This window comes from Gopherus flavomarginatus, chromosome 3, assembly GCF_025201925.1.
Source record: "Gopherus flavomarginatus isolate rGopFla2 chromosome 3, rGopFla2.mat.asm, whole genome shotgun sequence".
NCBI lineage: Eukaryota > Metazoa > Chordata > Testudines > Testudinidae > Gopherus > Gopherus flavomarginatus.
In genome coordinates this window covers 183,155,334-183,168,930 of record NC_066619.1, presented here as the reverse complement: position 1 = coordinate 183,168,930, position 13,597 = coordinate 183,155,334, and the positions used below count along the sequence as shown (strand labels likewise).

At 50.4% G+C, this 13,597-nt stretch overlaps 1 protein-coding gene across 1 annotated transcript; it reads left to right on the top strand.

The window, feature by feature from the left end:
• Positions 1 to 955: 955 nt before the first annotated feature.
• SMIM43 (small integral membrane protein 43) lies at positions 956 to 2,361 on the top strand. Its single transcript, XM_050946734.1, has one exon. The coding sequence runs from the start codon at positions 1,941 to 1,943 to the stop codon at positions 2,127 to 2,129; it is 189 nt and encodes a 62-aa protein (XP_050802691.1). The 5' UTR covers positions 956 to 1,940; the 3' UTR covers positions 2,130 to 2,361.
• The last annotated feature ends 11,236 nt before the right edge of the window (positions 2,362 to 13,597 follow it).

Below are 13,597 nucleotides of genomic sequence, written 5' to 3'. Positions count from 1 at the left end.
GCAATATTATTTAGCCGTTTCACTCCAAAGCAGAGCAATGCCTTCAAACTTTTAGAAGCCGAAAACTTCTTCTCTGATATTGAAAAAGTCAAGGAGCGCTTGATTAGTTAAAACCTTGTAAAACCAAAAATGTTGGCTCAGAACAGTCCTGTGGGAAGGGACCTGGGAGCTGGGGAAGTAGGGAGAGAAAGCTCTCTGAGGATCTTCCTGTAGAGTTTTCCCCAAATCAATCCTTGGGGAAATTCTTTTCCTCCATATTTCCTGAGAGTAAAGTGCCAGTGAACACTGTAAGGGATTCCCCTGAGCACAGCTTCCCTGGAACCCTCCCACCTTCAACTGGGGTTCCCCCATGTGGAGGGGTTCCATACATCTGAGATTGTATTACTATTTCCTAGTCATCTGTATAGAGCTGGTGAAGGTACAGTGCAGCCCCCCATGTTAACCCTCTCATATGGCTCTCTCCCACTTCCCCCATTTGGGTCCCAGCCCCTATGCACAACCTTCTGTGGGATCTTGGGAAGTGGGTTACTCCACGCCTCTACACCAGGTAGGAAAGTGTGCAAGTATATTGGGGGCACACTCTAGCCTGTTATTTTGATGATATAGAGGGGATACCAATCATTCTGTACATCTCTGAAAGACTTGACAGACACCACTTTGAAGACCAACATCCTAAAGCAAGGAGCAATTGTACCAGAGCCAGGTATTTGCATGCATCCTACTCCTGAAGCTATGAAGTCAACTACGAAAGTCCATTGGCTTTAATGGGAACAGGATTGGGTCCATTGCAAATTCTAAAAACAGATGTTCATTGTAAAAAGATAAGGAAAGAGAGAACATAAATCTATAGAGACCTGTTTAGTACTGATGTTCTACTACCAGGTACCAGACCTTATGGTGCTATATGAAATGAGGAATGTTAATAGTGCACTCCGCAGGCCAGGTTTTATTTCTGAAGTTATATCACTTCCTCAAAAAAAGCCTTATATTAGTTGTGAATTGGTCCACCTAGAGCCTTTTAGGGTATGAATCATTTTAACTGTATCCCAGTGGAGTGATTAAATGCCTACCCTTTAGGTTTTAAGCTAAGCAGGGCCCCTTTTACACTGAGGCCAGGAGAAAAATCATCTCTGTTCAGAATCCAGGAACTATCCTGGATCAGCTCAGGAGGCCAGCAGCTGGTCCAGTGTCTAGTTTATGAGAAGGGCCAGAACAGAAGCCAAAGGCTTCAGGGGAAAGGGCACCCCGCCCCCTCCCCAAAAGCTGACAGTGATGAGCCTGCGAAGACTTTTTTCCCCAATGCACAATTGTTCCGGACAGCTGCAGCCTGGCTCTGCCTAGTGACACTGAAGGTTCAGCACAGCGATTTCTCTCCGTCCTGGAAGTTGCCTCGTGAGCGGAGCCAGCGGCCCTGATCCACCCCTGGCTGGGGCTGCCCTTGGTTCCGGGGCCCCAGAGCCAGCAGCTCCGCCTGGGGGGCTTCGCCGCAAGCCGGGACTGTTTTTTTCAGTGGATCGTTTCGAAGCGTCAGTCCCTCCGGGAGGGTCAGAGTTGGAGCTGCCTCGCGCGCAGTCCACGTGCCTGCGCCCCTCACTGATCGCCCCCTGCACCACGATGACCAGAAGAGAGCCCGGGATGCCTTCGCCCCACCTCCCGCAGCAACCGAGCGCCGCGCAGGGGCCCGGACGCGCTGTGGTGGGCGGCGGGCTGCAGCCCGCGGGCCCCTGTCCAGGCACCTGTTCTTTACCGCGCTAGGACTGACTTTGCGCTGGGCGTGTTTCGGCGGCTCCAGCGGGCCGAGCCCTGCCCAGGAAACCCTCCCACCTGTCGCGGCCAGCGCCCAGCTCTGCCCTGCCGGTGCATCGCCAGCGTGTGTGGGCTGGGGGAAGAAACTCCCCTGCTGAGCAACTTCCCGCCTCGGCTCCCCTGGCAGCGGCAGCATGGCGTGGTGGGAGTTCAACTTGCTGCTCTACCTGGCGCTCTTCTTCCTCCTGCTCCTCCTCCTCGGCCTCCTGCTCTTCCTGCTCATCAAGCAGCTGAAGAACTCCGTGGCCAGCGCCGGGGCTCTGCAGCCGGGCCGCCCGCCCCTGCGGGAGCCCTGGGGCTCGTGCCGCGAGCAAGCCCTGTGATTTCGGGGTCCGGGCGCAGTCCGGAGACGGGGGTGTGTGTCCCCGCTGCAAGACGTAGCGTCCCTGCTGCCGCCCAGAGCTTCCCTCGCTCCCGGGGCGGCCTGGGGGTCGCAGCCCGCCGCATTTAAGGGAGAGCAGTAAAGTTTGGCCAGAGCAAGTTGGAGCTCCGAGGTGGCCCAGGGAGCTGTCACTGCAGCTCGGTATGGGACACATGGTCCCGGGGCCCAGCACTGTCGGCAGACGCCACCTAGTGTTGTGCTCTGCTTTTGCTGGAGAATGCAGCGTCTGTGGGCTGCGGTGAAGTAGTTTCTTACGGGAGCGGGGAAATTCCTGCTGTGTCTGCGGTGTGCGAGGAGGGGCGGTCAGCCGAGGGAACAGATCGCAGGCTAAGCAGCTGATGGAAAAGAGGCATCACAAGCTTGGTGAAGTATTTCCATCCATGTGCTCTGAATGGCTTCTGGCCACTTTTAATCTTTGAGATCGATGACTAGATTAGTGGAAAATTACTCATGTTCACGCCCTGACAACGGGCAGAGCTACTGCACAGTTCCTGTCACTGCTTTCTGCCCTCTGGTGCAGTGCAGCAGCGGAGAGAAAACTTCTGGGCCACAAGTCCTCACAAAAGAATCAAGTACCTCGTTTTCTGCATAGCAGCCTCAAACACAGACATAATCTTATCTTTACATTCATCTTCCCCTTGGAAAATACCTGCTCGTGTAAGGACTCTGTTTCTATTCATCTGCAAACTTCCTCCAGTTTTGATTCTCCCCGAGCTGCTGCTGCCTTTAATCTATCAATCTCCCTCAGTACATAACAAAGGAGAAAATGTGACGATAAAAGCCTCAAACCTGAAGTCTTTACTCCAGAGGAAAAAATTCTATTAGGCCAAATTCATCTGGGAAATTATTTTGGATTTGCACTGGCATAATTGACATTAGAATTAGAGCTGTTTGGAAAATTCTGAAAATTTTCAACAAAAAGGGATGAACTTTTTTGCAAATATTTTAATGAAAACAATACCCATTTTCCACTGTATCTATTCAGAATTCAATCTATTTATTTTGTACTCTCTGTTCCTTGGGTCCTCTTGAAATCACAAGCTTCACTCAGCAGGTAGAAGTCAAAAGTGGCTTGTAGTGGGGTGACTACTCGCTACAGCCCGGACGGGGGTGGAAAAGAACTGTAGAGGGCTGGGGCTGGCCAAGGTAAAACCCTGGCTGATTGGGGGAAGTGGCTGCAGCTGGGGCCATGCCCCAAACTAAGTAACTGGGCCTTATAAGAAGGCCAGGGAAACCAGAAGCAGCAGTTTCTTTCTGGCTGGAGAGGGAAACAGGCCTGGCTGCTGGGGAACTCACCCAGAGGACCTTCAGTGAGGTAGGGCTGGAGAACAGGCTTTAGGAGCTGGGAAACCCTAGGCTGGCAACTCCCCAGGCTGCAGGGCCTCATTTTAGGCCCACCTAGGTATTGGGCTTGCAGAGGGGCAGCCTGAGGGTGTGGTAAAGGCAGCTGGTCCAGACCCCTTTGCCTATTATGAGTGGCTGATACTGCAGTCTGCCTCAGTGAATGGGGGCTAGATGGAGACTGGGCAGTAGCCAAACCTGAGGTGAAGTGGGGATAGTGGGTTGGGGGTTCCACAGGGAGGGGAGACCCAAATTGGTGGGGTACTGCCAGGGAGCAGCACCTCAATTAAAGGGGCACTAGGGTCCAGGAAGGTACATGGGGGGGCCAGAGGACAGGCAGATCACTGGCCTGCAGAGGGTGCTCTGGAGCTGGAATGAGGAAATTCCTGGAAGTTACTAGCAGGAGGTGCTGCAAGGGTGAGTCCACACCTCTAAATGACTGTATTGTATTTTTCTACTCCACAGATCTCAGCAGTTTATAGGAACCAATTTAGTCTCTGTGCAAATGAAAGCTGCTCTCACTTATATAATCGGGTAATTGTTTCCATGGGCCATTTTGCTGTCTGAAGACCACTGGAGCACAGCTGGAGTTGGAGACACTTCCCTTGGCCACATCTTACATGGAATGAGATGCTTCCCATGATGGAGATTCCTGCAAGACATGGGACTCTTCAGTTGCCCATTTAGGGTATCTTACTGTTGTGTCATGGGCCAGGAGCTGACCAAGTGAATTTCCTGAGAGCTTTACTTAAATGAGGATCCTGAGATTACAGACTAATGATTTTCTTTTTTGTTTGAGAGGCTATGTTGGCTCTTCCTTTTTACAGTATAAAATCTACTGAAAACAAGATTTGTGAAACAGCTTCTGCCTTGACTTGTCATCCGCAGTCTGTGAGCTATGGAGGAATGAGTCAATAATGCAGTACATTAGGTTTGAGTTTACTGATCCCCGTATCATAGAGATTGTACTTAAGTATCTTCATTCACATAGGGTCAGTTGTTGGGCTAAAACGTTGCAGTGGTTCTGTGCCATGACAAGTGGACAGCCACAATCTTGCCCTTATAACAAGGGCAATTGTTTAAAAACCATGATCACGATAATAACATCCATACGCTACATTTAGTGAAACAAAAGGGTTGCATGAAAGTGTTGTAATGCTGATGGACCTTTTTTTTCTCATTTTGTTGCTATCAAGTGTTAGATACATACATTTACATAGTATTGAGTCTGCACACTCATCATGGGCGGTAGGTATAATAGGCCACGGAAGGTGGGGTGATGCTGCCGGCCTGCTGCCAGACTCCTGGGCCCTAGTGGCCTCAGCCCTTCCCTTAGATCCCCACCGCCTCCTCCACTCCACACCCCCATCACTGCTGCTTGTTGTGTCCCTCCTCCTTTGGGGCTGGCGGCTCACTGGGGGGCAGGGCCTCTGGGGTGGGAGGAGCTGGCACTAGGGGGCTGGTGGCTCAGCTTGGCAGGCACTTGGGGGGGCTGTGGGTGCTGGCGCCTCGACCCAGCACTGGGGGAGGCCGGCGGCTTGGCCTTGCCTGACTGTAGGAGAGGCCATTGGCTTGGCCCGTCTCTGGTGGGGCAGTGGGTTGGAGGTGGGGGTGCCTGGCAGTCTTGCCTCCCCAAAGCCAGGGTTCACCTGCTGCCAGTGACACTCGTGCAATACATCATAGTGCAGTGGCCAGTTTATGTCATACAAATGAATCCACCAATATTCATTTTTAATGTGAACTCAGTAGAATAATATGGGTTTTAATTATGGATGCTGGCATTAATTATTGAATGTTCAAACTGTATTTACTTGTCTTGTGTCAGCTTCTTCTGGTGTAATCCAGAGTGCCAGGGCCCGATGACTGAAAGTTGTCTTGGGGTGGGGAAGGTTTGAGGTAGCACAAGTTGCTTGTAACCTTCTCCACTGCCAGTAGGTTGCCACTTTTTTTGGTGTGTCTAAGGGAGGGAAGTATGGGTTGGACTCCTCTAGCCTTCCAATAGATCTTTAAAGCTGCCCACCTCCAGTGGAAATCCCTGGGGAGAGTGGCAAGGCAGATACCTCTCTTCCCTGAGAATCTACCGCCCTGGGCTACAGTTGTCCCTGCTGGCACAAGGGGGTTCAATTTCCAACCCTATGTGCCTGTGCCTATGCATGGAACCCACTATCTCCTCAATTTACTGTGCAATTAGCTGTGAAATTAATCATTAACAAGGTGGTGGTGATCAGTTACAAGATTACATAGTAATGCATCCCTGCACTGTAATTTAGGGTAAAGTTACGGTGGAACTGTGCACAGCATTATTATTGGCCATATCACCTCCTACATAGGTTGTTCCAGCACTAGGAACTGTTCTTCATGAGTGCTTGGATTCATGCAGTTGACTTTTGCATTACTCCCTCAGGAGGGCTAGGTTTAACACCATCCTCCCCAGGGAACAGGAGGCTTTGGCCCCCTTAACCTATGGTTGAGACCTGAAGACCTATTGTCAGGGCCCTGTGTCTCCACACTGTTTTCAGGCTTTCCCCTGCTTTCTGGGTAGCAGGGCTCTAACAAAGCCTTGTTGACAAGGGCTCCTTGCACCCACCACCCCGAGAGTCACCCTGCATTGGAATTTCAGAATGCAGAGGGGGAAAGATGAGTATGTCAGTGCTAATAGTGTCTGCATTTGATTATTTGCTAAATTCCCAAAAGATTGTTGTGGGGACGATTCTCTGGACAGTGTTCATCCAGTCCAGTCCTGCGTTCTCCAAAATGTGGAACCCAAATCGCACCCAGGGGTAGGTTTTGAAGGTTCATGGAAAGATGGTGGAAGAACAATGCTGTGGAGGTAGTACTTTTCCCTTCTGTGACCCCTCAAGCGCACATATGCCAGGTCTTAATCTTCCTCTATAAAGATGGAGGGAATTTCAAAAAGGATGGCTAATTCTTTTGTTTACTTGATACAAACAGCCATATAATTGTCCTGACCTGGCATAATCTGCATTAGCACAAAGATTACTTTTATACCTTGTAGATTATGCAGAAATTAACACCGAACTATTTTAATGCAGTGGAAATGTCTAACATATGTCAAATAATATTTGAAGAATTACTGTTTGGTGGTGGTCTTCTGTGAACTAGGGAATGGTTTTGTGGTTTTGTTTTTTAAATGAGTTCAGCGCTGCTATTGACAGGCAAGGAAGATGCTGAACTGCATTTCTTAGAAACTTGGGAACTGGGAGCTGAATCACCTCTCACTTGTACAAGTTTTACATTGGAGTTGCTCCTGATTTGCACTAGTGTAAGTGAGAGGCAACTCAGGCCTCTAGTCTGTTGTGCTATGAGTAACTAACACATCTCAAATGTTCTGATTTTGTAAATTTCTGCTGTATAGAGATGTGTCCCTAAATTCCACTGCGAGTAGCCAGGTTCTGTTTGACAATCTCCAAATTTCACTGTAGTGATCTGCAATGCGAGTTGGGCGGACAATCAGTGAAGTTGTCTGACAGACACAGACACAAAGTGAAGACCAACATCTGCGCTATCCAAATAGATTTCCATTTTTGGATATGAAATTTTAGGGCATAGCTGTGGAGGCCATCTAGAGCACAACAACAGGACAAAGGAGTCAGGTGGCGCTCAAGCTTCTCTATGCCAATGTCATATCTGATATATTAGAATTAAAATAATGCCATACATTATTCCTGATACACTTGCTTAGTGAGGAAAATGGACAGATACTGTGTGGCACAGACGATGCAGCATCCTAGTTTGAGGGCTGTTTGTGTGAAGTTTCTTGGTTCAGTCACTATGATCAGCTTTTTTGCCCTCAAAATGAGGGCCATGCATTGTTTTGTTTAACCAGTGAAAAGAGAAATAATACAAAGGATCTAAGAGAATAGTGACATGGGCAGAAAATAACACAAGACTGATCTTAAAAAAAAATTCCATCCAATATATGTAGATGGAGTAGGAGAATAACTTGAAGTCCTGAAGGGACAGGTAGCAAATTAATCATGAGTTTAGAAAGCAATATTACAGTAAATAAATAAAATAAAAATGCCTAGTGCACTGCTGGGCTGCATATGCATACGCATATCTCTGGGTGGGGAGGTAAGAATCCCTTTCTATTCAGCTCTGGTGTGACTGAACTGAGGATACTGTGTTTTGTCTGTGCACTTAATTGCTAAAACAACATTGACAACTGGAGGGAGTCTAGATAAAAGCAACAAAAATGGTTAAGGGACTTCTGAGGAAAGATTAAAATAGCTAAATATGTTTAGCTTTGCTAGTTGACAACTAAGGGGAACATGGTAAGTCTACAAACACATGAAGGATGTAAACACCAAGGAAGATGAGGAATTATTTGGCCCAGCTAAAGAATTTTGTAACTATGAGAAATGAGATGGAATTAAGAATGGAAATATTAAAATGGATAGCAGGAAAAATATAATTTAATACTGTAAAGACAGAATACTCTCCCAAGGACTGTGTTGGAAGCCTAAAGCTTGGCATGTTTAAACCCAATGTACAATAGGGAATTATCCTGTGCTGGCAGGAAGTTTCAGTAAATATCCAAACAATTATTTGTCTAGCTCCACACTCAGGGAAACTAAGAAACAGTGCACCAGAGTCATTCCTGGTGAACCCAGATGAATTATACCATGGCTTTGGACCAATTTGAGTTCTGGGAAATAGTATAAAACAAATGCAATTACCAATTTCTGTATCAGATACTTAATTAAGTTTATAGAACTTTCTAGTAACAACACATTATTCTTCGAGTGCTTGCTCATATCGATTCCAATTAGGTGTGCGCGCGCTGCGTGCACACTCGTCGGAAGATTTTTTTTTTACCCTAGCAACACTCGGTGGGTCGGCTGGGTGCCCCCTGGAGTGGTGCCGCTATGGTGCTGGATATATACCCCTGCCGACCCACGGCCTTTCAGTTCCTTCTTACCGCCTGTGACGGTCGTTGGGAGTGTGGCTTTGCTGATCTCCACATCCGTAGCTACTCCTAGTTCTTTACTGTTACTGTATCTATAGTTCGAGTTTTTGTAGTTATGGTTGGTATATGTTAATTAGTGTATATAGTTTAAGGGGAGGATCGAGGATTAGCCTCTTTCCTCCACCCTGGTGCGGGCCCATGCCCAAGGCACTGGGATTCAAACTGTGCTTGGCGTGCCAAAAGTCGATGCCAAGAGGGGATCCCCACAACTCCTGCCTCAAGTACCTAGGGGAATCCCACCTTCCCGATAAGTGCCGCATCTGCAAGTCCTTTAAACCAAGGACTAAGAAGGAGAGGGACTTTCGATTGAAACAGCTCCTCATGGAGTCGGCACTTAGTCCTGCAGCGTTGGCACCGAGCACCCAACAGACTGCTTTGGTAAGGAGCGCCTCTTCGGCACCGGACTGCTTCGGTACCGAGAAGGAGTCCCGGCACCGACATCTGCTCGGCACCGCTCCCTGTGCCCGAGACCTGAGAAGCAACATAGTGCCTCAACTTCGGCTCCACGGAAGGAGCGCTCTTCCAAGACGGTTCGTCTGGCACCATCAACTGCGACACCACAGATTCTGGCTCTGCTAAGCTTGGCACCATCAATTCCGGTTCCACAAAGGTCGTTGAGTCCAGTTCCCGACAGCTCCCCGGCTCATGCTGTGGTAGAGCTTGCCCTCCCTTCTACGCCAGAGACCTTCTCCACGGCGGAGCTCATCGCAATGACAAAGTCAACACGGCTTCAACCACCGGTGCAGGTCATACAATCCATCGGCAAGCTGGCCATGGTAAGGCCTCCTTCTGTTGGTCCACCAGAGAGACGTCGTTCAAGATCCCAGTCTCGCAGACACTCTCGATTGCGCCGCTCCCGACACCACTAGCAGTCCCGTCACCTCTCTCCATCGTGGTACCGGTCACACTCGCGGCACCGTTTGATATCTCGTTCACTGGACAGACACTCCTGGTACTGATCCGGCTCACGGCACCGATCTTGGCACCGTGTATCTCGCAGTCGCTCCAGACGAAGGGACTTGAGATCTCGGTCGACCTCCCGGCACCGATACAGTAGAAGGTCCTGGTCTCGCTCATGGTGCCGTTATAGCTCCCGGTACCGCTCCCCGGTACCGCCCGAGGATCGAGAACAGTGACGCCCTCCCAGAGCCTGTCGGCACTGCTGTGGCCTTCCAGACACACATTCTATCATCTGGAGTGTGACTCTGATGTCCCCAGCCATATATTCTCGGAGAGACAGAGCCACGAGCAAAGGTCTCATCACTGGTCCTTCTGGACATGGTGGGCATACCACCAAAGCCAAGGTGCACCATCAGTGGCTCAATGGTCGGCCCCATCAGAACACCAGGTACCAGAGGCGACAGTAAGCCGCGCTGCCCCACCCCCTGGCATGGATGAGGCGCCAATACCATCTGCAGTCACTGAAGTTCCACCGGATGCAGATGACGCCCATCAAGTGCAGGAGCCACCACAGGACCCTTTGGTCCTGGGCCTCTCCGCGCCTGATGAGGTGGTGGCGGGGACATCCTCCTCAGGCCCTCCACCAATTGATCTTAGGGCCCATCAGGACCTTTTGTGGCGAGTGGCTCAGAATATGAACTTGCAGGTGGAGGAAGTCCCTGAAATAGAGGAACCGGTTGTGGACATCCTGTCGGCTGATACACCTACTAGATTTGCTCTTCCATTCATCCGCACTATACAGGCTAATGCGGACACCATTTGGCAATCTCCAGCTTCAATTCCACCTACAACAAGAGGAGTAGAGAGGAAATGTATGTTCCCCTCAAAGGAGTATGAATATCTCTACACTCACCCGCCTCCTTGTTCTCTAGTTGTCCAATTGGTGAACAAACGGTAGCGTCATGGCCAGCCAGCCCCGGCTCCTAAGTCAAAGGAGGCTAGGCATATGGACCTACTAGGCCGCAAAATATACTTGTCCAGGGGCCTCCAGCTTAGGGTGGTGAACCAACAAGCCCTCCTAAGTAGGTATAACTTTAACACTTGGGTGTCCTTGGGGAAGTTTACAGAGCTTCTTCCCCAGGAGTCCCATCAAGAATTCACAGCCCTACTTGAGAAGATTAAAAAGGTAGCGAGATCCTCCCTCCAGGCCTCTCTGTATGCAGCGGACTCTGCAGCCAGAACTCTGGCATCAGGAGTGACGATGAGGCGTATCTCCTGGCACCAGGTATCCAGCCTTCCCCCTGAATTGCAACAAACTATTCAGGATTTACCCTTTGAAGGCCAGAGCCTTTTCTCAGACAAGACTGACCCTAGGTTGCAAAGTCTGAAGGACAATCACGTTATAATGCGCTCGCTGGGTATGCACATGCCAGTGACCCAACGCAGGACCTTCAGGCCCCAGCTGCACCGACCTTACGCCCAGACTAGGCCGCGTCAGGACACTACTAGAAGGCGTGGCAGGGGGAATCATCGGAGACAGTCTGGCCCTCAAGGAGCTCAAAATCAGGCGCCCCCTAAACCACCAGCGGGGCCTAAGCAGAACTTTTGATGGGACGCCCGAGGATGGCCCACTAGTCACCCTACCGGATCCTTCTCCTCCCGTTTTCAACCGCCTCTCCCAATTCCTCCCTGACTGGTCCCAGCTAACTTCAGATCATTGGGTCCTGTGCACGGTGGAAGAGGGCTATCACCTCCAGTTTGCTTCAACCCCACCTTCCCACCCTCCCTCCCCGTCCCTCTTCAGGGACCCCTCTCACGAGCAGTTCCTCTAACAAGAGGTCCAGTTGCTTCTAGCCATGGGAGCCATAGAGGGGATGCCAAAGACATGAGGCAAGGGGTTTTATTCCTGCTACTTCTTAATCCCCAAGGCAAAGGAAGGTCTATGACCCATCCTAGACCTGCGAGAACTCAACAAATTCATGATAAAGCTGAAGTTCTGCATGGTATCCTTGGGGACCATTATCCCATCCCTGGATCCGTTAGATGGGTATGCTGCCCTCGATATGAAGGATGCGTATTTCCACATCGCAATTTATCCACCACACAGATGGTACCTCCGTTTTGTGGCCAACCACCAACACTTTCAGTTTACTATACTTCCGTTTTGGCCTTTCTACAGTTCCACGTGTCTTCAAAGTGCATGGCTGTAATCGCCGCTTCCCTCCGCCATCGTCGAGTACACGTCTACCCGTATCTCGACGATTGGCTCATTCGAGGGTCTTCCCAGTAGCAAGTATCACAGCACCTGCACATCGGCAGAGGCCTCTTCAGGAGCTTAGGTTTCATGATCAACACGAAAAAGTCTTCTCACGCCCACGCAGAGAATAGACTTCATTGGAGCGGTTCTGGACTCCAATCTGGCCAAAGCCTGCCTTCCGCAGTTATGTTTTCAGACAATGGCTTCATTAATCCGAAGTCTTCAAACCTTCCCGACAACATTGGTGCGCACCTGCCTCAGCCTAGTAGGTCACATGGCCTCCTGCACCTTTGTGACCAAGCACGCCAGGCTACGCCTCCATCCCTTCCAAGCCTGGCTTGCTTCAATGTACCAACCACGCATAGACAGCCTGGACTCGGTGCTCACTATCCCCACCTGGTGGCTAGATCCCACTCTAGTCTGTGCAGGGATGCCATTCCACCCACCTCAACCCTCGATGGCCCTAATCACAGACACGTCTTCTCTGGGTTGGGGTGCCCACCTCAGGGGACTCCGCACTCAAGGCCTCTGGTCACCTCAAGAACTGGCCTTATACATCAATGTGCAGGAGCTGAGAGCAGTCCGCCTAACATGCCAGGTGTTTTGGGACCGTCTCCAAGGCCGTTGTGTATCAGTGTTCACGGACAACACAACGGCCATGTTTTACATAAACAAGCAGGGCGGAGCATGCTACTCCTTCCTTTGCCAAGAAGCCCTCCTCCTTTGGAACGTTTGCATAGCCCACTCGATCAAATTGGTAGCATCTTTTTTTCTCCCAGGAGTCCAGAACACCCTGGTGGATCACCTCAGCAGATCCTTCCTGTCTCACTAGTGGTCAACTTGCCTGGACCTCTTTGCCTCCCGAAAGAACAGGAAATGCCACGTGTTCTGCTCCTTCCAGGGACGCTCCCCGGGCTCCTTCTCAGATGCATTGCTGATCCCGTGGAAGAGGCATCTACTTTATTCCTTCCCACCATTTCCACTCGTCCACAGAGTCCTACTCAAGCTCCGCAGGGAGAGCACCCACCTGATCCTGATTGCTCCAGCGAGGCTAAGGCAGCACAAGTACACCACGTTGTTCTGCCTCTCAGTGGCAGACCCGATTCCTCTGCCACTCTGGCCAGACCTCATAACACAGGACTTCGGCAGGCTTCACCATCCAGACCTGCAGTCCCTTCATCTCACAGCATGGGTGCTGCATGGTTAAGCCAGTCTGAATTGCGTTGCTCTGCCTCAGTCCAACAGGTGCTCTTGGGCAGTAGGAAGCCTTCCACTAGGATGACACATTTCACCAAGTGGAAGCATTTCTCCTGTTCGTGCGCTCAGCGTAACTTAGTCCCCAGACAGGTGTCCATGCCCACTGTCCTGGACTACCTCTGGTCCCTAAGAGCAGGGCCTAGCAGTCTCTCTTCTATAAAGATGCATCTGGCAGCCATTTCCGCCTTCCATCCAGGGGAAAATGACTGATCAATCCTCTCTCACCCTATAGTCTCACAGTTCCTCAAAGGATTGGAACGTTTGTATCCTCAAGTTAGACGCCCGACCCCTATCTGGGATCTAAACCTGGTGCTAGCCAAGCTTATGGGTGCTCCTTTCGAACCACTGGCTACCTGCTCACTGCTGTACCTTTCCTGGAAGACAGCCTTCCTCGTCGCTATTACTTTGGCGAGATGAGTATCTGAGCTTCGGGCTTTGACAGAGGACCCAGCTAGCCACCTCACCGCCCATTCTGCTCGGGCGTAAGCTTCATCTGCTGTCTTCCTGGCCCACGTCCCCATCCAGGAAACATGTCAGATAGCTATCTGGTCATCGATTCACATCTTTGCTGCACATTACGCATTGGTTCAACAGTCCAGAGATGATGCAGCATTTGGCTCAGCAGTTTTGCATTCTGCAACATCTCGCTCTGACCCCACTGCTT

What these genes read in the sequence shown, in the direction of transcription:
- SMIM43 (XM_050946734.1), top strand. Translation starts at nt 1,941, where the DNA reads ATGGCGTGGTGGGAGTTCAACTTGCTGCTCTACCTGGCGCTCTTCTTC.